The sequence below is a fragment of the Pocillopora verrucosa genome, chromosome 1 (genome assembly GCF_036669915.1).
Source record: "Pocillopora verrucosa isolate sample1 chromosome 1, ASM3666991v2, whole genome shotgun sequence".
NCBI lineage: Eukaryota > Metazoa > Cnidaria > Anthozoa > Scleractinia > Pocilloporidae > Pocillopora > Pocillopora verrucosa.
The window spans coordinates 4,511,747-4,536,660 of record NC_089312.1 but is presented as its reverse complement, the minus strand read 5'-3'; the positions used below and the strand labels follow the sequence as shown (position 1 = coordinate 4,536,660).

Sequence of the window (24,914 nt, the reverse complement as noted above, 5' to 3'; positions counted from 1 at the left end):
AGTGTTGATATGATACCTGAGAAAATGTATCGTTATTCATTTGGTATCGTTGCTCCGGAATCTCACCTGCACTGTAAAGAATTCTGTTCAAGTTTAAATGCTTTGTTTACTTAATTATTGAAATTTAGAAGGAATTTGCCATTTAAGGGAACACATGGCGGTTATTGATTACCAATGGCAACGGGGGTGTAGTTAGTAAAAAGGCAAGGGCACGACTGAGCAGCGTGGTTAACAGATAGATAGGAATGAGAGATATCAGACCTACAGTTCCATAAGGGATTTATTTTGCGTAAGTTACATTGTTTAAATGTTCACGTCATGACTAATTTTTGTCACTCTAACGCGTGCACTTGCTTACTGTAGTAGCTTTGAAAAGATTAGCTAAGATAAGCGTTATGTAATAAAAAAAGATGGACATTTTGAATAAATTAGTCTACTAAGAGTTTATAAGTGTTCAAAATACTTGACTCACAAGAAAAACCATCGAAAGAGATGAGCTAAGCGACAACGATTTGTATCTAGAGCTAGTGATCAGACAATGTCATCTAATGCATGTTTGTTTTATAGAAGTAAACTCATTAAAGTCAGACGACGCTGTCATTTCGTTACAGTACATTCACCATTTATAAGCTGCATGTCGAGTGGCGACGATATTTTCTGTGCAGAATTAAGCCTGGAGTTTGGTAAATGAAGGTAAGAGTATTAATATTTCTTTCACCATGACAAAAAGGGTGTATTAAGGAACGTATGGGAAAATATTTGATGAAAAAAGATGGCTAATTCAAATTCTGTATCAATGTGTCTTCTTGTCATACACATTTGAGCGTGATTTATAGAAAACTAGTACTTTTTTATTTCGCTTTCGTCTCAAAAATTGTCTCTTTTAATCAAAGCAAAAAGCTCTACTTTTTTCTTAATGATATTTTATCCTTACGACACAACTGCACTCAGGCCTCACGCTTAAGGACATCGCCCATGTTCCTCCCTTGTTCGCATTTTAACATATCAGTACATGAGGTTAATTTACCGAAAACTAATCGCTTCACCATTTCTTTAAGATTGATATTTTAAAGGTTTTGACTGGTCGATGGGAAAGAAAACCTCTGTCTTTGTTTGATGAAATTTTTGGAAATATCAAATTGGTTTATTTTAGGCACACCAGTCCTGCTGAGTTTTCCATCGATTTTGCATTTGAAAGAAAGAAAACAATAGGATAAGGGCTAAAAACTAATACAAAGAGGAAAAATTACATTTATTCAACACTGTCACTACTGACAGATCAATAATTTTGGAGACAATATCTCTATCAAATTTATTTCCAAAAAGTTGGTAGCAATGTAATTGTGTGCAACTCCTTTGGAAAAATATCGATTGCCTTTAAGTGACTGTTGCTTTTTTTGTAGAGCCTGACGACTATGAAAGTAATTTAAAAACTTTATGGCGTGAGCCTTACTCTACCTGTGAGGCCCTGTTGTTATGAAATATAGCATACTATTTGTTTACTTGGCTCGATGTCAACCACAACAACGCTGTTGGTGTGCGATTTTAATCAAACTTGCAATTATTTTATGAAATTGTGGCTATGAAGAGGACAATTTTTCACTTTAAATATCTTGTTATCGCCAATAAACACTTATTTCATGTTTAAAATAATTTTTCTGACGGTAAACCTAGGGGTTACTTGAATTAATCTTGAATGCCATCGGACTTAGTGTCGCAACATGTTAGCAGTAAAACATAAAAACTCCTAAAAAATCCTTATTAAAATCGGAGCAAAAAATCTACGTCTTAAATCTAAGGAGTTTCCTAAAACAAAAGGTGGTTTGTCAATCAAAGTGTTCCCTATTATTATTTATCATAAATTCATGTTTTGCAGATGTTAATGAAGCCTCCTTCCATACTCGCCATTACCGCGCTTCTCCTGTGGATTGTTTGTATAAGTCAAAGCGCTGACGAAGAAGAGTGGCTCCATGACAATATTCAAGGGCTTTCAGAGAACGATAGTTTTGGGCCCGTGGTCCATCCTTGTTTCAACACCACTAAGAATCAAACCGTCACCACTCCGGAAGGTCAAAAAGTCCTCTGTTTGGTACCTTCTGAGGATGACCTGGTGAAGGACCTTGAAGCGTTGGGCGGGTTCAACAGGCGTTATACGGCCGTCACCAAAGAACAAGTGGACATGTACTTTGAGGATCCTTTCAAAACTGACTCAAAGCCGATCGAATGGGAAAGTAAATTCACTGGAAAACGCCGCCGTTCCATACATGAAAACGAAGAACGCTCCGCCAGCGATGAAACGCTTGAACGAAAAAAAAGAAGTGTGAGCGTAGGTGTTCAGAAATGCGAAAAGAAGGCCACTAAAACATCTGACAACTTCTATCAACTCTGTGATGAATGTTGGTATATCACACAGCTTCCGCCGAATAAGTTTCCTCGGTACATCAACGAAAAAATTTGTGGCACAACTGGCGCATCCCTGATGGATATCTGTGCCGGTAATACAGGCTTTTGTATCCAAAAAGAAATTATCCAAGATCTCCTTATCCAGACCAACCAGTATGAAAAGATTCCGTCACCTGATCCTCAGTACAGCGTGGTCTACAAGCAAGTCTGGAAGCCATTCAGTCAGAAAATCAGAAGCTGCTGCCAGTGTCAGTCCTTTACGCCGTAGTCTGCAGGCTCAATTGGAGAGGAGGGAGGAGAGGTAGTTACAAGGAGTTATTTGTAGAAATTTGGAAACCATCACTAGCATAATTTTTGTCCGATGTAGAGGTATTCTTCGGACGTTCATCCTGTTGCATGAATCTTTCAAGTTCCGTAGAGAATATATAGTTTCTCTTTATGTACATGCGAAGATAGTATACCCTTTTATCCTGTGGGTAACTTGCAATAAATTTATTGAAATCCATTACTAATTTTTCAGAATATGGAGGCTACATTTATAATCCCTGACAGTAGGGGGGGGGGGTTGGGTAGGTCCTCTGTTAACCCCCCTATATCCCTCATTTTCCCAACCACATTACCGCTGAACAAAATGTGTCTTTTCTCTAAAGGCTCATGTGACTCAGTATGATCACTAGTTTTTGTTACTTTGACAATTCGCTTAGAAAAAACTAAGAAAGGTCGTTGGAAAACTCACCCATGACTAATTACGAACACAACTGCAATCGTTTAGTCTTGAATTGCTCTATGGTATACTCAGATCATATAAATAAATAAATTCCTGTATAATCCTTCCGTTTTATTTTGGCATCCAAACAAGTCATGAGCACTTTATTTTCCTAAATCATTCTAAGCAGCTCATGACAGTCTGCGACCTTTACTACATTTAGGCAGTTCCAAAAGCAGTTAGAACAAAAAGTGTTTCCCTCAAATCGACAATCTTAATAATCCCCACAGCATTAACTGAACGCTTCTCATCAGCTTATTCATTCTTGTTTTTCATATTACTACGTTCCCACCAATAGCGTAGCTCCATTTTCTGTATATAAATCAAACACAACCCACAATTCCTCTTTTCGCCCCGACGAAGGGCTAAAGCCCGAAACGTCGGCTTTACAAACTCTTTACGAAGGTCAGTTTACATTATCAACTCAGTAGTTAAAACCAGATTATCTATGTAATACCGCCTCACAGTTTCTTTAGAAGCTTGCTCGCCTTATAAGATTTATTTTGGGCAGTTTCCCTTTCAAAATTTTACCACAGCTGAAAGTCACAGCAACTACGAATCTTTTGCGTGTACGGTTCCCAGACCTGCTTAAAAGCTTTGAAATATAGCTGAGGATTTGGGGAATCCACCTCCACGTATTTTCCAGTACTAACTAGGAAGTCAATTAATATAAAACGCTGTATGCACATTCCGTGTTCCATGTTACAGCACAACTTGTCCCTTTTCCGACTTGGAGTTTCTTCATCGCACGCAACTTCATTGATATAACGTGGAAATCGACTGGAACTTAGTTTGGAAACTCGTTGACACTCGGTACACAATCGGATCATTCCGGTCTCCGTTCGACCACCTCGGTAGTCGCAACGAACTTTCTTTGAACTCACAATGTTGTTCTCAAAGACTCCGTTGTGTGACACAGCTTTTCTATTACGTGACAAGTATGTCTTTTTCCGTGAAAATTCTTTCCTGTTGCGTGACAATGAAGACTTAAAATGATTCCATATGATAAGGAACGGTTTCTCTTCACCATTTGTTACAGGTGGTTGAGGGCCAGGAAGTAGATTGGTGAAATTCTCAGCTTCGCGTTCCGTCACCGCTGCATAATACTTATTTAACCCTCCTATGCTTTTCAATTGCTCCCTCAATTCTTCCTCTGTAGGAACCATGCACAAAATTAATTTCTTGCCTCCAAGATTACTATCATTGCTGATAGATTCGTTACACGGGCGACTTATTGCCTGGTCACCACGGTACTGCACAACACGCGTGGGATGACGCTTGGATGAGTCATTGACAAATCCATGCGTGCACAAGAAAAACGTAATTAATGAAAATGAATAAACTATTTCAACCTGAAGAAATGAAACAGGAAATATAAAAGTTACCTTAGGTGTTGCATAGTTAAATTCAATTCTACAAACCCAGCAAGAATTTTTTTTCTATTTTTTCTGGTATGAATTCCCGAAAAACAAATCACACTAATTAGGAATGAAGTTAATTTACTCAGTACAGACCGTGAAAAGGAACAACCAAAAGCAGTTGAATCCGTGGGAGAAATTTAAGTTTCTTTTTTTACGAGGGTTAGTGTCATGAGTAGGCGCTGTGCCCATTACGTTACTAGAAAAAGCAACATTTTTTCGTTTTTTTATCAGATATCAGTAGCATGTCTCGGTTGTAAAAGAGAGAAAGGGTTAATTTGCATCCAAGATAAGATGTGAAAAAAGCCTGATGTACGCTACCTTCAGTAAGATATCATGTAATGGCTAAGAATAGATAGGACTGAATTTTACGACCCAGTACATTACAAAAAGCATCCAGCAGATGTACGTGACTCCAAAGCTGGTTCTTTCATTTTCAAATTAACCCTCCGACACAACTATCAAATTAAGGTATCTGTATAATGTACTGTATACTGTTTTAATACTAAAAATGATAGACGTTCTTACCTTCGGACGCATTTTGAATGATACAGCTAACTTTTCTGTACGTACACGAAAAAACGTTACTAAAAGACAATAACCTATTCAGTGTATGCCACAGGTTTCCCAAATTTTTTCACCTGTCGTCAGAAAAGGTGGATCCAAACTGAGCACACAGACAATGGCAAATATGTGATGACTCAGCTGATGAAGGATACACATCCCAGATTGCTAAACAAACGAAAAAGGCAACAAGCGGCTACCTTGCTAAACAGCATTGGACAGCTGATCCGGCAAAAGTTGCCACTTTATTTGTGGATCGAAAATCTCGTTTACTCAAAAAGTGCCACGATTGATCTCAAAGAAGAAAATTGATTCATCACTACAGTTTTCATACCTTTTCCTTCCAAAGAAAAACAAAATAAAATAAGAAAACAGAGTTAATTTGGTCCAGCTTCAAAGAAAGAATATAACAACTTTTAGGTATTAGTTTTTCAAGTGTTTGGGAACTTCCATTACGATTTAAACGCGAAACTAAATATTCCGCGTTCACGTTAACATTCTGGTGCCATGGAGGTGCTACTGCTGAGAACGCCAAATCGGAATTGTGTCCGACTGTCCTCGTAATAAAATTTCATTAAAAGACAGGAGGAGTACAATAATTTCCGAATTCAAACAAAAAGCATATCAACTAAGTAACTAGGCATTATTTATCGCGGGGGGAGGGAAGGTCGGAGGATTTTCGCCGCTAGTAGAGTGTAAAGAGGGGGCTTTAGACAATTGTCGGTATATGAGGGGGATCGTTAGAGTACTAAAAGGCTTGGGGGGGGAGATAAAGTAAATGTTGTCGTTACTTCATTGTGGTACAACCAAAATCCTCCAACTGTCCACCCCCCCCCTTACCGGTAAATAATGACTGGTCCCTGACGTCATTCACAAATGCCTTTGACGATTCTATTTTCGGAAAATCCTCGTGAGGCGATCACCATTTCAAAACACTCCCAAACATATCATGACGACGTCACAAAACACATCCGTCGCCCGCGCCTACAAGAGCCAGACAAAAACACCGGATTTCCTCATCACTGAGTGAAACCGTCGGGCGAAGTGGGAAATTATAGATCTAGGACTGACGCAGGAGTTATCTGAAATTAAAAAAACAAAACAAACCCCCCCAAAAAAAGTCCGCTTCCCACCCATGCGAATTTAGTGATGTTGAAGTACGTCGGTCTGTAAAGATAGTATTATTAATCAGAAAATAGGATGATGGACCAAGAGAATTGCAAAAATTGTAAAAAGTAACATGAATGAAAAAATCATACAGTACATTGGTCAATTCAGTCATTCAAAGCATTCTTTTACCTAAAGCAGGAAGTGACACCAAAAGGGATAAGCTGTATACTTTTAGTTCCAGAGTAAACACGCTTATGAAGCAACAACAACAGGAACATCAACGTAAGTGTAACCTTTGGTCAAGCAGGAAATCACATTGGCGTATGTCCCGTGCTCTGTCTCTAAGACGTTTCTAAATTAGATCCCTCTCAAACCTTTACGTAGCTGCAGGACCACATAAGGAGATCATATACGGACAAAAAAAAACATTAAAAATAAAACAAGGAAACACTATGATCTTGGCTTCTAGACACACTTACTTCCATTGGTTATTTTCTTTCCGCGTTGTCGTTTCCACTCGCAAATATGCCGGAAACCAGAGGCGAATGGGAATGTCCCTAATTACAGGACTGCTTAAGATCGCGCTCTATAAATACTAGTTAACTTTCCGCCGAACGCTGTCGAGAACTTTGTCAGCGGACTGAGCTGAAGAAGTCAAGATTTCCTCTGTCTGAAAGATTCTGAAACAGAAAAGGTATGTCATATTGAACCTTACGGTATTAATACCCATTCTATATCTTCATCAAACTTTCACAACGGCAAGTTAACGTTCGCGCTCTTTGGTCCAGTAAATAACAGTGTAAATTAGCTATTAGTTTCGTTTCCTTCTCCTTCGCGTGGCTTTATTCCCAGGTCAGTATTTCTTCATGGACAAAGAAAAAGACCAAATTTTTAGTTCAATAAATGGTTCTGGAGATAAATTCCGCACAGCCAGATACTTCAACTCCAATTGCTCATCTTAAATCTTACTTTCACTGTCAACTATTTATTTTAGAATTGGACCGATCAGACTCCGTAAACAAAAAATGGACTTTAAAATATTGGTAAGAACTCTGAATGTCTCTTTTCATAATTAAGAGTAATCAAAAATTAATGTAATCTTTGTAACTGAAACTTGGCGTCATCATCCTGAGGTGGGAACAGAAAAAGCAGTTGGCAGACTGATCAGTCACTTCCGGAAAATGAACGACATCCTATGAGAGAGGAAAAAATTGTACCGTGACATTCCCTTTTTTCAGTAGAAATTAATTCTACCTGCCCATTGTATAAAAACCATTAGCACGTACTATCGACCATGAATCATGTTAGTCTAAAAGTGCGTTATGAGTCTTGACGATTGTTTTCTAGCTTTTGTGAGATCACCGATAATGTTGGAAACTCGCAGACAGCTATCGCTTTCTTTGGCAGTAAACTAGCTTGTAATGAAACAAAACATCCTAAATAAATTTTTTCCTTCTTAAAACAAATTCAAGTTAATTTCATAATTTCTCGTCTGCAGTTAGCTATAACCGCCATGGCTTTTTCCGCCTGTCTGAAATACTCAATGGCCAGTGGCATTCCCTCGTCCGCGGAGCATCCCACAGATGAGCCAAATGTAAATCAGACGGATTTGGTGTTTACATCACTGACACCTGTCCGTTTTAAGCGACAGAGCCCACAATTTTTTCGTTGCAAGCGCCACAGCCGTGCACAGCTGATCCGAAAACTGAACAGGCTTGGTAATCAACGAGGGGGAGGTTATGGTGGTTATAATCGACGTTTCATGGCACTGACCTGGAAGGATGCTCGAAAATTCCAAAACCTTGTCACAACTGTGAGCACTTCTCCACTTAACTTCTCTATTATCAACAATCTCCCTCTTAGTGCTCCGAGTAAAGCAGGTACACTGATGTCACGCACCGATTGTCATGCAACGGAGAATGGGCTACTACGCATGTGCAGTGCATGTCCTGCTGTCACTTTTTTGGGTCACGATAGGATACCTTCCTTCATCAACGAGGTCAAGTGCGGACAAGGAATGTGTTCACATGGAGTGCTTGGCCATTGTCAAGCAGCGGTAATGCTCCAGCAATTTCTATACAAGACAGGACGGTGTAACCCAGTCACTGGATATGAAGAATTATTGCCCTATACCCAACCAATACGCGTGTGTTGTGAGTGCTTGGTCTTCCCCATTGGTTAAATATCACACGAAAGTCAAATACGCATCGCAAAGTCAGAAGTACCTAGATAAAACACGATCGTGGTATTATTTGTTGATCATTCAAAAAAATTAAATTCACTGTAAGAATAGTAATAAATTACTTAATTGCAATAAAAAAGTATACTTATGTTCATATCGGTAGTCCAATCATAAAGGGGGTAAGTTTCTACTGGGAAACTGTGGTGCTGCGTCGGTGCGAGAGTGTAGCAAGTAATTTGGTATTATCAACCGAGTCGATAACGTAAATTAGCCACCGTAAAGCTGACATTTCGAGCATTAGCCCTTCGTCAGAGATTTAATTAATCAGTCTAGTAGCCTAGTATCGCGACCGGTAACTATGTCAAGATTGGACGTTGCAGAGTAGTGCATAATAACAAAGGAGCCATCTGTTCTGTTACAAGGGGAAATGAGGAAGAGGAAGAAAGGAAGGTGAGATGAGTATTTCGTACACCAAACCAAGCACATCCCCTTCTATTCAAAATTTTCCCAACATTTGCTATACGTAGTTCGCTTGCACAAGAAACCTCTTAGTGACCATTTTCTCCGTGATCGATCTTTTACAGAGCATGTAGAAGCAGTTGTTCTATAGAATTGTCACACACGAAGAAGTTGCGTCAAGTCCTCTCCCGATGAAACCATTAATTGTGAAAATCTACATGGGTTCGGGGGTGGGGGGGGGGGGGAAAGAGGGGCGGCACCTTTACTCCCTCCCCCCCCCCACCTTCCTCCCCTACGGATATCGTGTCTGCAATTAAAGAGTTTTTAAGAGCAGCCTATTAAGATGCAAATTAATATTTTGGCGTAAAACGATATATGAATTGCTTGGAATTGCGAAAAGCGGATCACATTTTATACCTCGAAAACACATATTATACCGATCATCCTTGCCAAAGGTTAGAAAACCTGCACAGAAAAATGCTTCAAACATAACATCAGTTAACTGAGCAGATATACTTTGCGACAAAAAAATTAAAACGTGCTGATAATTTTGAAGAAAATATTGCAATATTGCTTAATGCCATGAAAATTTTAATGAGCCAGCAAATTTGAAGAAATGGCGCATTTGACTTATGAAAGGGACCTCGGTTTGTCTTTGTTGGAGCAAGAGCAAACAAAACAAATGATTTCCAGTTTTCTTGGAAAGATAATTTAGTTTTATCAACTGAGTTGACAAATAAATATAAACTGGCCACCGTATATAGTTTCAAAGATGATGTTTCGAGCGCTAGCCCTTTTCCATGATTCGCTCTGACCAAGGGCGAACGCTCGAAATGTCAGCGTTGAAACTCCTTATGGTGGCAAATTTACGTCATCGACTCAGTTGATAAAACCAAATAATCTTGTTTTACTCTTTCACCGACGCAGCACTACAGTTTCTTTCTTTAAAACGCTGTTTTAATTCTGAATTCTTCTTTCAATAGAATACTCTTCAAGTTTCCGTCTTGATTAGTAACTAAAGTAATATTCTCAGCGACCTATGCTTGAGTGTGTACAAGGGGAATCTTATTTGCATTCACTCATCCTCCCGCACGTCTGCGGGTAAGTACAAAAGGCTAGTGACAATATATTTGTCGCATACATTCGGTCTTATTAATGATTTTCCTTCCTACAGTATCTCTCTCTCTACAGTTTTCACACACCGAACCTTCCCTATTTCCTCTCTCCTGCTGTTGACAATGTTCAGCTGTATCCCCCACTCTCACTATAAAAGAGTAACTCAGACCGGCTGGCATAAGCAATCACGCAGTAAGCTAAGCCTCGGCTTTTAAGTGCAATATAAAAAGAAAACTTAAGAGCTGATGTAGTTCCAGCAGTCTCAAAGGTTGGTTACTTTTCTTAGTTATAAATATCCGCACTACGTATTTTCTGCCTTTTTAACTTATCAAAAGCAGGTGGTAATGTTGTATGTCAAATTTGGTTGTACAAGGTGTACCACTCATTCTTATTGGCTTATTGGAACTCACAACGAATGTGAGCAGAACAGTCAAAATCTATATAGTCCCTTGACAAAATTACATGCTATTGTTCCTTTGAGGACTTTTAAAATGTTCTCGCCATTAAGGAGGTATTGTGCCAAGTATTGTTAAGTAGAGAACAAATAACATGCGAATCAAGAACAAGTATCACGCCATATTTGAACAATTGGCTATTTTGTATTATAAAAAAACCTGTTCAACTCGTCGGCTGCGGGTGTGACGCTTCGCTATATGTCTTGCTTTTTCCGCCTTATCATAAATGCGCAGAAAATGAAGCATGAAAAAGCAGTTGAATAGTAAATAACTTATTAGAAGTTCCGGTTTGTTGTATCATGGAGTATTTTTACTCGTCGTTTGTATTATATTTTTACGCGTCGTTTGTATTATATTTTTACGCGTCGTTTGTATTATATTTTTACTCCTCGTTTGTATTATATTTTTACTCGTCGTTTGTATTATATTTTTACTCGTCGTTTGTATTATATTTTGTTTCGCCCTGCAGGCAGTCGTCAAACTACGGTACAACTCGTAAAAAAATACTGAGTGATACTACGCCGAAACGTCTAACAAGATTTAGTTATTTCCTGTTTGTCATATACCCTTCAATATAACTTCAAGTCATGTTTATCAGTATGTGTGTAAATGGTATTTACCCAGTTCTGTAAGAGTTATTTTTATAAAAGAGTATTCTTACACCAGAGTCTTGTAAATACATACATTCCAGTATAAAACCCCTCGTTATGATCCACCCAAAGATGGCCTCGTAAATATGAGGAAGACTATGTCTCCGACTTCCCAGCCCCCATATACGCTGCAATGATCGATACAAAGGTTGCTACGGTTTTTGACATTTTTAATATTGAGTAGCGAAAAATTTGATTGGATAACTCACTTGATTATTTAATTTTGATATTTTGCTGAGCTGGCCAGTTGACAGTCGAAGCTTTCCACGCATGCATCTTTGTGTGTCCTAAGAGCAACTCGCCCAAACTTTGAAAAACCAGTGAACAAGAGCGATGTGTATCTTACGATATTCCATGAAGGTAGGACTTAATTAAGATTTCAAGCATGTGCTTGTCATACTTGGGGGATAGACAGCGACTCATTTTAAACAATTTTTGAGGTGAAATCCGAAATTGCAAATAGCTCCGTGCTAATGGCCAAACTACGATATGATCAGAAGGGGAATTATTAAGATAATCTCTTGATACGATACATCCTTTACAAATGCAACCAAAAATAGCTACATCTTGCGGAAATGAAACAGAAGAAAAGTCCACGAAGCTATAATAGAGACCTTAAGCGGTCAAGACAGCAATACTGAGGAAGACGTCGATTGAAAAAAATTGAATTTACATTAGCAGTTAATTTCGTAAGTGGCTGGATGTGTCTACCGTCTCTTACGGTGCCACATCTTAACTTCAACATAATGTCTCTCCGTGAGCAAAGTTAAGTTCCAAATAGAAACTTAAATAATTTGCCATTGGATATTCAGTTCTCGGCAGACCACGCAAAATTTGGTGATTCACCGGTTGTTGCTTTGCATAGGGACGACCAAGAAATGTACAGACGTTAAAAACGCACGTGCTGAGCCACTTTTTTGGCCATCAGATCTTTTGTTTTGCCACGTCCTCGTTGCTGAGGCCGTCGTGATTTTCTCAAGGTCTCTATAGTATATTTACTCAAAGAAGGCCTTCAGCTAAGCACTCGCTGACTCAGACGTTGATAACTGTTCGGAAGAAAAATATGACTCAGTAAAGTCGTCGCAATAGGAAATCGCGGCTTGAAACTCTGCATTCTTCCTTGACGAACTACGTATATGTAGCGTATATGTTTGGAGTGTCGCCATTAGGCGTTGCATTCGAAAGAAATCAACCTTGGCTGCAAAATAGACCACTATGCTTGTTAGTTAAGAGATTTTAAAGTGTTCTTTATAATGCGCTTAAAGCGAGTTAACCACTGTGGCACATAAAACTAAGGAAACACCAGACCACATCGCGATCATTGCTTGGCGGAAGAAATCCGAAAAAGAAGTTAAGCAAGCAAATATCGACCAAAGCGCGAGTTTCTATTGTATTGCAATACCGATCCATCAACGTTCATGTTTTTTTAGACTTTTTTTCAAGATTGATCCACTGCCAACATTAACTGCACGAGCTAGGGTTTGTGAAATGGTAACACAGAACACTACTTGAATTATTTGTTATTCTCATCGCTTTAGAATTTTATATCGTACATATAAGAATCAAACCCTCTGATAACAGCAAAGAGGTGGCGTGTTCAACGCCTAATATGCATTCAAGAGCCTACATTTCCGTGCCACCAAATCTTGATTTTCGTAGCTATATGGCATTATATTGCAATATCTATAGTAAAGTTTGAGCATGGCTGTCTCCAGCTTAATATCGCCGGATATTCAGATGTCCGGATTATGCAAACCTCGCAATAAAAAAAGCAACTTTCCCAGCGTTTGTCGCAAGAAGTTAGCGAATGTTCTGCCTTTCCAATACCTCAGCTGCCGATTAGAATGGTAACGTTACATACCTGGTTGCCTGAAATTGATAAATTCGGGCAAAGTCCCTTGCGAAATTTACTTGCAATCGAATAAACATTACAGATTGAAAACAGAGTGGCTTTCAATGGCCAAAGATAGCACGCTTCTCTCCGCAAGCAATACGCTTGGTGCATTAGCGAGCCAGTAAGGAGCCGAGAAAGACAGGTCTTATCTTTTTCGTTGGCGATACAACTAAAACTCAAGATAAACAGATGAGAGCACCTTTGCCAGTGCCAGAATTTAACCACTTAAGGTTTTCACTGACGCTGAGAGCTCTCTAACCTATCAAATCTCTATCGTGATTGTTATCTTGATAATATTCCAATCATGGGTTCGTTGTTAAAAAGGATACGATGACGTTTAGGCATTTTGTCTGATGTAGCTACCTTGTGCATAAGCACTTTGTTAAGAACTTGTAATGAAGTCTTGGGGAGGGGGGAGGGTGAGGGGTGATATCTCGTGAGGTGAGAGATTGGAACAGGAAAGGGAAGAGAAAAATACAGATCTTAATCATTATTACCAATCAACTGATCGAGCAGCCTTTAGAGCAGGATCAGCAAATAATTGTTTTTTGGGAAGTAACCAATTTTGGACTCATTTGTATCATTCCTTTGATTTCTTTGGCATTTTCTTCAGAAGATGGTGAATTAAAAAAAATATATGTACTGTCTCTGTACATTTTCTTGGATGATTTATATCTAGAAAGCCAAGGCTGTCAGCAGTTACAATCAGTTGACATTAATTATCAGTCATTCACTTCATGCGATTTCCCTTCTCTTGCGGGGTGAAATTTTAGAAGTATATTTTGTTCATTGAGATAAGCTCAACCCTTCCTTCCTAATCTTTTCTTTTTCCACAGGTCCTTCTTCTTATCTGTCAACTGCCCTTGCTCACAATACAGGACGACGACAAGTGCCAAGCGATCACAGTGGCCGAAGCTAAGGACCATCTAAGGCTAAATGGTGGGGGGCCTTTGGGTGCATTTAACAAAAACTACATGGCCTTTACATTAGACGAAGTGAAAAGAAACTTTAAAAACCTGATCACCATGCAGCCAGGAAACTTCTCGGCTTTGGCCACCTGGGCTCCTTTAAGTTTCCCCGCCTCTTTAGGAATAGGAGAATGCATGAAAGATTCAGGAAACTGCGAAGGGTGCGGCGTCGTAACAGACCGCGGTGTGAACTTTTATCCGCGCTACGTAAACGAGGTCAATTGCAATAGCTTAGGCAACGGTTGCGGGCAGAATCGTGGAAAATGCGAAGCAACAGTTATGACGCAGAAGTTCTTCAAAGACCACGGTGCAGGGACCTGCAATAAGGATTTGAAATTGGATTTTTATGACATGAAAATGTGTTGTCAATGTATCTTGCTCTGATGCAATGGCAAGTGAAAACTTGGTCAAGTGACTCTTCCAACCAACCAATCGGGTTTATCGAGTACGAACTTCTGCCATTTTCTTGGCTGCAATCTTTGACAAATTTGTACCGTAAAGTAGGTAATAGAAGTTAGAGTGATTCCGATGGTCGTAGTAAAAAGAAGTTTCCAATCTCTTGCATACAAAATGATTAGTTTTACATGTGTATTGTCTTTTTAACCTGTCCTCTCTCGTCCAGGCAAAGGAAACACGCGGGTGGAAACTAAGTTCGTGTTGAGTTTTATCAGTATCAGTGTAACGTAACAACAGAATGAAAATTACAAACATTAAACGAAATGGTATTTGTTTGTTTGAGTTGATATTAAGTTACTAACGACGGTTTTACTTAGTTATTTGGACAGCAAGAATTTGATAATCATCATTAAAAAGTAAAATGTTATACCTCGCATGAAATACTTCAGTGATTATAACGGCAGGTTTTCATAAGCAATAGACATACCAGGGACGTAGTCCCCGGTGGCAATTGTCAAGCTGGGTGATCTGTTCAGCTCGGTCCCCGGCGCATCTGTGATGGGTCGCCGAAGTGATAAAATTGGCAAAACATGTAAATCGAACGGGTGCAATTTTTTAACCACTCCATCTGTTAATATGGATCGTGTCGTGTTACTAGAGTGCCAGTTTTCGCTTGCGTTTGTGCTGGTGATATGGCGCGAGATAAGAAAGAGGAATATGGAGACGAGAGCTTGTAGAAAGTATTGGGTGCTACTCATGCTTCAAGGACAGACACAGCCAGTATCACGCTTTGTTCGCAGTATTGCGGCGTCGTGACCAGAATAGTTACGGTATTGTGGGAAAAATGGAGTTCTTACGTCAAAGATTTCCTCGTCGGCCACCTCAGATGATGTTCACACAAAATATTTTCATTGCCAACAACTGCCAGCTTGCCTGAAAAGTTGAACTGAGCCTGCGGTCAATTCCCTGAGACCGATTAATTTTCACATTGTCTCGGGCCGTGCTTGCGGCCAGTCCTAGGCACGTTTGCAGCGTACGAGAACCAGGCTTAAATGCAATTCCAGCACGAAGAAATCCCGGTAGATCGAAAAAAATACCATTTATAAAAAGTGCGACTTGAAGCTAAACAAAATTTATAATCGGCTAAAGTTAATGGCAATTACATTTACCTTAGGAAAAAAAATTCATTAAAACGAGTAATTGGACAGAGTTATTAGACTGCCACTGACCTTCATCTGCTTTAAAAAACAATAGCCATAGAAATGACAATTCTCATCACTCGGCAGATCTTTTGAAACTAATTGAGTGCAGTTTTCCGGTCACCTCTTATATGAATCCGGCGTCGCTTTTCAATGCGTATATCAGTAATTTAACCCTTCACCTCCAAGATGCGGGTAGCAAATAACTTGTACTTTCTATTCCAGTATATTGAACAGAAAATACGCGGCGAGGGTAAACGATCTTATCATCAGGAGGGTCCAGCTTTGGTAAGAGATCGTATCATCTAATATGATCATCGTATGTATCATCTAAATTACAAGAAAACCAAGGGAAAATTATAGGTCCTATAAGTTTTCTCTTGAAAGAAACTGAAAACTACTGCATAGTAGAATAACTTATTGAACTTTCAAATTTAAAAGCAGGTATGGCAAGACTTAATTAAACCTCAGCTACTGATTAATCTACTGCATACAAATGCTGAGAGAACAACACACACAAGCCAACCTCATTTTAAAGAAATATTTAAAAAAATTGATTTATTTTCATTATTTTGGAAATCAAATTAGATTAAGAATTTCCGAGGTCACCCTAACATCCATCAAACTAAAGGCCACTCCGAATATTTGCACTTATTCGAACTGATTACTAAAGACCCTCGTAAACTGAAATGAGATGTAAGACATAATCGATCGCTGTTTGACAAAACATGCTCAAATAACTTATACGTACCCACCACGGAACGTCGTAATTAATGACATTTTTAATTCAAGAGGTTAATGCAAGAACACTACTCAGAGTTGTCAATAGAAAAAAAAAGTTCTACATTGGACGAGCCTCAGAGTACAAAAGGAAATCATTATTGTCCTTTTTTCATATAGGGGAATATCAGTGCTGAACTCCTTGCCATCCGAAATGCGGAGTCTTTCAAAATATGCAATTCTTAAACACAGCTAGAGGAATCACCTTGTAGAAAGTTTTCTTTGTCGAAAGTAATCCTTTTTTTGAGTTTTCTGCAGCAGCCGACATATTGTTTATAATAGTTTCTATAAATGTAACACACATTACTGTTAAATTATTAATTTTTTTTTTCAATCTTTTAAAACATTGTTCAATGTAATCAGGGCGGAAGATTCCTGATGGGAAGTCCTTATAAAGATATTGTTTCGTTTAATATTGTATTGCTCACACTTTGGTTATAACTACCGCTTCGAAAATCAAACTACCTTTTCCCTTGTAAGCTGCTGATAACTGATAAAAAGCCGATCTAGGAAGACTGAGAAAGGCGATTTTCCTAAAGAAGATAACACCTGAAGGTATTTCTAATTTTGTTTTGGTAAGCAAAGATGTTTAACCTAAGTTCTTGACATAACGGCTCAAAACTCACATCTCTTAAAATTAGTTCACAATTTCAATTTCATGAAAAATTTTATACATGTAAGGAAAGCGAGTAAATCTTTACTTGTTAAGCACCTTAAAATTACTCAGATATATTCGAATATCAGACCTTCGGATTTCCCGAAAGGGAACTATTTGTTGAGGTAGGACATACATTAAGTTCAAATGTGGCAAGCACTTGGACAACTGCCATGATCTACGATGTCAAAAGCTAAGTGTGTGTAGAGAAGGATAAAGAAAAGTGCTAAATTTTCAGCTCGCTCGTCTATCTAGGAAAAGTTCAAGTGTTACACACTTGACATCAGCGTGAGAAAGAGCAAAAAACGTAAATCCCCAAGATAAATTTTCCTTTTCATTCATCGTTTTAGATGCTTCCTCGCTCACTTTTGTTTCCTGTTGTTCTTCTGCTTCTCTGGAGGATGATGGACATGATGGAAATGCCCACTGACGAGGTCACATTTATCAAAACTTTACGACATTTTGGAAGATCCCCTGGACCAATGGGATACAGCAACCCAAAGTACATGGCATTTACGGCCACGGAAGCGAGGCGTTTCCCCAACTTGGTGAACTTACACTCAGTGATGAGGAAATTACGAAATGGGCATCTTCCTACCACCTCGACATTTACAACATTAAACGCGACTAAAATGGATGACATAACCGGCGATGGCAACCATCCCAATAAGAGAGGAAAAGGAAGGAACAAAAGTAAATTTGTCAAGAGAAATACTATTTCACTTTCAGACTCACCGTATCCTATCACTACGATCTCCGGCCCTTGCGAAACGACTATTGGAGGGCTTCAAAAGCTCTGTTCGGTTTGTCCGGCTGTGACAGACCTGGGTCCGACCAGGAGCCCGCGATACATCAACGAACTGTTGTGCGGAGGAGATCAATTCTGTGGGATAGAAGGCGTGCAAGGAATTTGCCAAAACACCGTTATCATCCAGGATTTTCTGGTGATCACAGGTGACCAAATGAACGTGTATTCGCAACCCATCCGTGCATGTTGTGATTGCACTATATTTCCGTAACACACTGACTGTAAACAAGGGAGGATGAGAGAAAACCCCTCTCTTGCTGTAAATGGATGGTACATTGACTTGAAATAAAGAATTTTTCACTCTCCCAGTCTTTACTTTGGACTTGAGTATATTAACCCTTTAACTCCCATCAGTGATCAAGACAGAATTTCTCCTTACAATATCAATACAATATCAACCAGATAAGTGATGAGAATAAAGAAGAATACCAATTTGGGGGTAATTAGTTGATCCATTCATTAAGTAAGCATCGGAGCACAAATCCGAAGGTCTAGGGTTCGATTCCTCATGGAGACTCAGAATTTTTTCTTTGTCCCGCGCTCGTGACAAGACAAAAAACATCTTTCTATATTTTTTTACCGAGCTCAAAACTTACCATCTCTATTATTTCTATCTACAAACATTATAAGTATTGTGAGGTTTACAGAAAGGAGAATTTCAAATTTGATCCGCGAGTTAAGGGGTTAAGTAGCTTTTGTCAAAAAATAAACGACGACATAGGCAGGCTGAATGATTTTTATAGTACGTGAGAACCGCGTCAACCCAGAAAAATTGAACACGGAATGTTTACCACATTCATTTTAATCTCTCGTTTAGGGTTCGTTCCTTTGGGAGAATCCGGGTCAGGATTTCTGATCTGTGGCGTTCCTTTCGAGCAAATCCATTTTCAGATTAGTGATGTATCAAATCCACTCTGGACAAGGATTCATCGGATCACTGATCTGCGTGATCTAAAGACGGATAATTGGATCACTGATCTGCGTGATCTAAAGACGGATCAATGGATCACTGATCCAACACGTTCCTTCGGGCGAAGGATCCGAAATTAATCATTTTGCCCAGCGGCGTTCAATTTCCAACTAGTAGGTACTTCATATATTGACCGGAAATATTGTTGGCAATCGCTTCACAAACTCTGCGATAAACACGAAATAAAATCGATTTTGTAATGTTAAATCGATCGGCCACTGATCGCAGGCATTCTGGGTTCCCAAGTATCCATATCGTAATCAATACTTGTTCTGTCCATCGTTTGAGTTCACTATGAAAAAATGTGCTTCTAATGAATAGTGCTAATTAGAAAAATTGTGCGTGCTAAAAGCCCGTGCAGATAGACGAGCCATTCAGGGGAGAGCTCAATAACCCACGTGCATACACAAGTCTTAAAATAGCGCACTTTTTGGAATTCTCTGAGAGCTCGTCTAAAACTCCGATCCTTTCATGCACCGTGATCTGTTTGATCTTGGATTACAAATCCTAATCCTGATCCTCCCAAAGGAACGCACCTTTAGTTTATTAAAAAAAAAAAAAAAAAAGAAGAAGAAGAAGCGGCACACAATGATCAGTGTTCATTACTACCTATGTTTAACTAAGGGTCTCAATGGGGTACTGGCTTTTACGGCTAACCGTTAAAAAAGTTTGGGCATTTTACGGCTACGGTTAAACCGAAAGGACACAAAATGACTCATCTTAGAAAGGAAACATTTTAACGGTTAACTTTTTTTACGACTACTAGTTAAAATTGTCAATTCTTACGCCCAACAGCTGAATGTTTGGCCGCCTTACGGCAAACGCCTCTGAGACCTTCTTAACTGAAAGAACATCATGTTAATTCAGCAGAATTATTATGATGATTATCAAAGACTTGTATAATATTTATCAAGGAAGACCTGTCTAATATCTCTCTCATCGAGAGTAAAATGATAACTGGGAAGTTAAAGCTGATAAATTTAAAAAATGCTGTATCATGAGCATAACTTAAGCTCTTGTTCCTGTCGCAGAATATAATTGAGTTGGGAACTAAGGAAGTCTAAAGTTAAAAGAGAGAGTTTTGTGAAAGCTACTCTTCTAGCGTTTTCACTTGCTTACTATGACAGTGCACAAATTCACGAAGAAACTGCGCCTAACAGAACCTGTAAACAAAGCCCCTGACTTTGTGTTAGACTTCCAAAACGAACCCATGTTAAAAGATCAACTCACGCCTCGCAATGAGTATCATGGGATAGAATGAAACAACCGATGTTGTGGTAGTCATTTAGGTTTTTAAGCAGTTCCTCCGGAACAGAAAGCTGAGTCGAGACCACTGTAACTTGCTGAAACCACGCTGTATCGCCAAATTAAAGCCAGGAAATTCACATTTCCAGGGATGGATTTCTCATAATTTCCGATTCACTACAACTTCCTTCCCTGAAATAAATCAAGGACAGTAAATAGCCGGTTCTTCCCAATTCCAGGCATTTTACACGATGCTTGATAAGTACTTTCACGGTAGGATGATTTTACGACTGGAAAAGTTTGATAACTCGCGTAATGCAAAATACAATGAACACGCTGACGGCTCTTGTTTACGGGATCTTTCCGTAGCATTTGATGTGTTCGTGGTTCGTTTGCAGACTAGAGCTGTATTTCCTATGATTTCAAGGACATTAACGTCTTTCCTAAATTAAATTTGAGACAATAAATAGCAGTTATTTCGTAATGGCGTGTACTTGACCTAAGGTTAACTATTTACATCTGCAAAGCAGCACTTTCATCGCAATCTAATTTTACGTCTGAAAAATTCTGCAAATTCCTCACATCGACCCGGTAAAAATTTAACATCTGCATAAGAAAGTAAAATACCGCGGCAGACAGAGTCTGGCTTTGAAATCTATTTTAGAACAGAAATCGGAAGGTAGCGAAGTAGTAAAATTTTTTAGACATTTTTCATCTGAAATGTGGTCAAGATCTGTGACTGTGAACCGCACGGAAGTTATAGAAACATTTGACTGACTAGGCTAACTTGAAATAACTTTTCTTTGCAAAATATAAGTTGTATGTCTATAGAAGATTTGGGGAACTGAATGGTCGAAAACTTAAACATCTGGTCAGGACAAGAATAGGCGAGAGTCCCAGAAAAAACTATCTGTAAAGTAATTTTTAGATAACTTCAATATGCCCAGGCAATGTGATTTAAGATATAATTCCAGTTTACATAACTTCCGCATGTGTCAGGATTATATAACCGCCCGGTCTAAGGCGCTTAGCAGCAGTAAAGCGGCCACAATCAAGAAATTTGTCTCACAACCAGCTGCAGAGGAGCACACAGAGATCGAGGTAAGCCTTGTAATGCCACTATTAAATTTTCTTTAAGAAAAATGATGAATATTTTTTTATTAGTGCTGTGCAAAGGAGCTTCCAAGTCCATTTGAGAATTCGAAACCTAATGATGTCCGGAGCTCGTTTCTTGGTTTGTTCGTCAACCAAGAGCACGAATAAAAGCACAGAAATCCTTTGTTAAGTTTTTCAAATTTTTACGATTTTTCTCCTGTTTCGTGTCGAGACTCAAGCTGTTATAATTTTCACAGTAAAGTTCTGTGTTCGATTTCGTAACCAGGTCTAAGTCTTTTAAAATAAATTCAATTTTTCATGGGACAGAAAAAGGCACGAAAAATCGATGCGCTTAAAATCAGCTGGCTGTATATCCCAATTCAGCGCCCTAAAACGCTTTTATTTCAGATGGAAAAACGATAAAAAGGAATTACAGAAAAAGAAATTTCGTGTTTTCTGATCAAAGTTAGGACTCCGAGTAAAATAAAAAAAAAATCTTACGACTTCGCACGCTTGAATAGGTACAACAAAAAAGCATCACGTTAAATAAGTAAAGTTCTTTACCTTATAACGGCGAATGCAGCATTCATTGTGACAATATGTTGAGTTTCATTCATATAAGCTGATTTTTTTGGCTTGTTGCCAAGTGTTTTATGAAGCAAATACCGAAGAGCTTTGGACAAGAAAATGTCAAATTCCAATTTTGTGTAACTCTCACAGTAGCAATCGGTTTGTTCGAGGCAACACCAGTTGTAAGGATGAAAATCGTAGTTTGGATCTGGCTTAAAATAGGAAAATTACTTTCTCTTGAAATTCACATCATTACGAGCCCGTAGAAGTATCGCGCTAATATTTGCAATCAGCGCTTAAAACAGAAACTAACCTGCTCCTAAGCAAACAAACGTTATCGATATACCTGTAGGTAACATAACTGAGTACGTCGAAAGCTTACAAATTGGTCCTAATTGGCTCTCTTTCAACGTTCTTACATAATGCAATGATGTTTGGAGACTGCGTAAATGTGCTGCAGTTGCATGTCTGAGGCGATCGGGATCAAGGTACGATTTACAATTTACCTCGACTAGTGAAAACCAAGCCCTTTCAAGTTTCAAGTCCCTAAGAGTCGTCCCGTGAGAATTTCCTCAAGGCTAATTTCTGCTCTGGTCAAGTTCCTCTTCTAAGTCGAGCAAAACTCGTCCGCTCCAAACAAGACATGAGTTCCATCCCATCTAGGGTACAGAACGACGGGTCCCGTGGTCATACCGTTGAAAATCCTTTCTCACAATGTTCGAGGTTTTCAGGAATTTCCTTCTTTATAAGTTTTTTACTCAAAACTATATTTTAAAGAGTAACCATGATTCGTATTCTTCAGAATAATTCATATCAATTTTCTGTCTCTAAACGCACTGTTGTTTCGGGGAGCAAAACAGCACTGGTTGGCGTGCATGAAATTCAATTCGCCAGAAAAAAAAAAAAAACTGGATTGTCGGAAAAATGTTTATTGGATGGCAAACGTTCAAAAATGTTGGGTTACGACTTAGAACATTAATCAAAGACTAACGAAGCACGTTCCATATACGTTTTCTCGGCACTGAGACACTGAAGAGGACTCCTAAAGCTAGGTAAAGAGTCTCAGGTCAAAAAAAGAGAGTGAAGTGCCAAGGTATGAAATACGCTGTATCTCTCCTATTTTTTTCATCACGTTTTTGACTTCATCCTATAAGAAAAAGCGCACTAAGCACACCATGCTTCTAACCTCCACAGCAAAACGCTGTCTACAAGCGTTATTTAAGCAGAATATGTTTGAGGCCGCTCGGCATACAGGGATCCAGTATAAGGCCCGGAGCCTAACTTTTTGACGATTTCTGTGCAGCTCAGAGTATCCGATGGCAAATTTGACAAGCATGAGTTTTCACCGATCCTGACACGTTCGATGTTGCACGCTCCTGAGAAAGAGCTCAATCCTCGTATCCGCTCTCGAAACTTTATTAATAAGATAAATAGAAGTTGTTTTTCGCCCAACCTTTTCCGGTTTCAAATATTTTTTAGGGGTTTACAATACCTGCAGTATAATTTGTTATGTTACGGATAGTGTAATTGCGGCAGTATTAAGAGAATGCCATTAATTTTTGTCCTTCACAGACAGATGTTAGAAAATGACTGATTTCAGCGGTGGCAACAACCAGTGTCTTTCTAAGCTGTATCGAAGCTGGCGTCCACTAATTCCACGCTCACCGCTAACATAACAAGCCCCAAAGATGCACTCATATCATCAAGCATTCACACCGAGGACAACCAGAGAACTAGAGATACAATCTGGCAAACCCACGGTAGCATTCACCAAGCGCTATCAAGCAAATCACGAAGAGACCGCCGGAACAGCAAAATTTCCCGCAACCTACTGAATCAACTGCACCCAACACCACAAACAACGTCGAAGCCCGACAAGTCCCTTTCCTATGACGCACCTCACGAGAGGTTAGGACCAAGGGCTCAACCGATCAAAATGGCCCATCGCCGTCTATGCACGAGTGGTCAGCTGTCACAGTGTTATCGACCGGCTTATTTCCCGCGCCTACTTGAACGAGATCATCTGCGTACAACAAAACTACAGAATTTGCCTTCACGTCAGAAGGGCCAGATGATACCCAAGGAGGCGTTATAGTGGATATCTTGTACGACACTGGAAAGTTGGTGGATCCGATGGAAAACTAGATCTGGCAATTTGTAAACCATTGGACTTCGATCTTGTTGGTGATTGCATGTCCTTAATTTGACCTTTGTGAAGGCACTAATCGCTTCAGGAACAGCGGTCCAAAGTAATCCCAGATTAACTAGCACTTTGCTTCATTCTGCCCTACGTAATAGGTCTAAGAAAACCAATGCCGTATTCTTAACACTCGCACATCCTACGTTTTCCGAGCCTGAAGTTAATCCATAAGTATTCAGTTTAATACCTTCAGCTATCCTTGGAATTTTTCGGGATGTCGACCTTAATTCATAATCGGTAGTGTTTTCTACTATTGCGCACATTCCAAACCCAAAAAAAAACGCCCTAGTTTCTTAACCAAACCGCCTAACATTCAAATAGATTGAGTCTTTCATATTCACGTACAAGCTCGAAAGAATTAGTTTTGGAGTTGGCTTTTACATATCAGAGCATATCTCTAGTGCCACAGTTTATTTATTTGCTTCGATTTGCCAGTGTTTGTTTGAATATTTTAGGGTACCTTTAGCGTCAATATTTCTCAGCTAAAATGACATTTAATGATTCCAATTTTTTTGTATTTTCTTGCGTTCTCAGCTAAAAAGACACTTATTGATTTCATGTTTTTGTAATTTTTTTAGCATGAAATTGATTCAATGTAATCGAAAAACAACTGAAGTTAGCTCGTCTCGCATTTCTTCACAGAGAGTGCAAGTGATGTCGACATGATACTCGAAACATTGCATCCGTCGCAATTTTTAGTCATTTTTCAAGCTATCAGTGTCTTAAGAACCAAAATCTTAAGTTTGCCCGCAAATGTTTACCTTGTTATGTGATAAGGGTGTCTAAAAGTATTTTATGAATGCGATAAAAAGATTAAGGGTGATAATGCGTTCAATTAAACTTCTTTCTGCTTTCTTGATATTTCAATCTCCCTTGCTGTTAAGTTAATTCAGAGTCCAATTTCTCAAAAGGCTAATAATGTTATCAATCCGGAAAAATCCGTATGGCAGCGGATAAGGTTTTGACACAACGCGTTGCGCTATCCATAGGATAAAGGATTTACTTAGTGGA

At 39.0% G+C, this 24,914-nt stretch overlaps 5 protein-coding genes across 7 annotated transcripts; 4 read left to right on the top strand and 1 right to left on the bottom strand.

Moving 5' to 3' along the window:
• The first annotated feature begins 210 nt into the window (after nt 1-210).
• LOC131800216 (uncharacterized skeletal organic matrix protein 8-like) lies at nt 211-3,163 on the top strand. 3 transcript variants are annotated; one of them, XM_059117914.2, is made up of 3 exons: nt 211-289; nt 612-693; nt 1,877-3,163. In XM_059117914.2, exons 2-3 carry the CDS (start codon nt 688-690, stop codon nt 2,669-2,671), a joined length of 801 nt encoding a protein of 266 aa, XP_058973897.2. In that variant the 5' UTR covers nt 211-289; nt 612-687; the 3' UTR covers nt 2,672-3,163. The 3 variants fall into 3 exon arrangements, with proteins under 3 accessions (XP_058973897.2, XP_066026187.1, XP_066026188.1); XM_066170090.1 differs by having other exon boundaries at nt 248-289; nt 568-693; XM_066170091.1 differs by having other exon boundaries at nt 260-289; nt 571-693.
• A 197-nt stretch (nt 3,164-3,360) lies between these two features.
• Nucleotides 3,361-4,453, bottom strand: LOC131800099 (uncharacterized). Its single transcript, XM_059117778.2, has one exon. The coding sequence runs from the start codon at nt 4,333-4,335 to the stop codon at nt 3,697-3,699; it is 639 nt and encodes a 212-aa protein (XP_058973761.2). The 5' UTR covers nt 4,336-4,453; the 3' UTR covers nt 3,361-3,696.
• A 2,159-nt stretch (nt 4,454-6,612) lies between these two features.
• LOC131800211 (uncharacterized skeletal organic matrix protein 8-like) lies at nt 6,613-8,520 on the top strand. Its single transcript, XM_059117910.2, has 3 exons — nt 6,613-6,955; nt 7,256-7,304; nt 7,760-8,520. Exons 2-3 carry the CDS (start codon nt 7,287-7,289, stop codon nt 8,441-8,443), a joined length of 702 nt encoding a protein of 233 aa, XP_058973893.2. The 5' UTR covers nt 6,613-6,955; nt 7,256-7,286; the 3' UTR covers nt 8,444-8,520.
• A 2,842-nt stretch (nt 8,521-11,362) lies between these two features.
• On the top strand, nt 11,363-14,705 carry LOC131800191 (uncharacterized skeletal organic matrix protein 8). The gene is made up of 2 exons (XM_059117886.2): nt 11,363-11,483; nt 13,854-14,705. The coding sequence occupies exons 1-2, from the start codon at nt 11,457-11,459 to the stop codon at nt 14,367-14,369; spliced, it is 543 nt and encodes a 180-aa protein (XP_058973869.2). The 5' UTR covers nt 11,363-11,456; the 3' UTR covers nt 14,370-14,705.
• Nucleotides 14,706-17,419: 2,714 nt separating this feature from the next.
• On the top strand, nt 17,420-18,034 carry LOC131800131 (uncharacterized skeletal organic matrix protein 8-like). Its single transcript, XM_059117811.1, has one exon. The coding sequence runs from the start codon at nt 17,420-17,422 to the stop codon at nt 18,032-18,034; it is 615 nt and encodes a 204-aa protein (XP_058973794.1).
• The last annotated feature ends 6,880 nt before the right edge of the window (nt 18,035-24,914 follow it).

Excerpts from the sequence above, each read along its gene's own strand:
- LOC131800099 (XM_059117778.2), bottom strand. The coding sequence starts at position 4,335 with ATGGTTCCTACAGAGGAAGAATTGAGGGAGCAATTGAAAAGCATAGGA.
- LOC131800191 (XM_059117886.2), top strand. The coding sequence starts at position 11,457 with ATGTGTATCTTACGATATTCCATGAAG. Across the intron at positions 11,484-13,853 it reads TCTTACGATATTCCATGAAG|GTCCTTCTTCTTATCTGTCA; the intron begins GTAGGACTTAAT and ends CTTTTTCCACAG.
- LOC131800131 (XM_059117811.1), top strand. The coding sequence starts at position 17,420 with ATGGACATGATGGAAATGCCCACTGACGAGGTCACATTTATCAAAACT.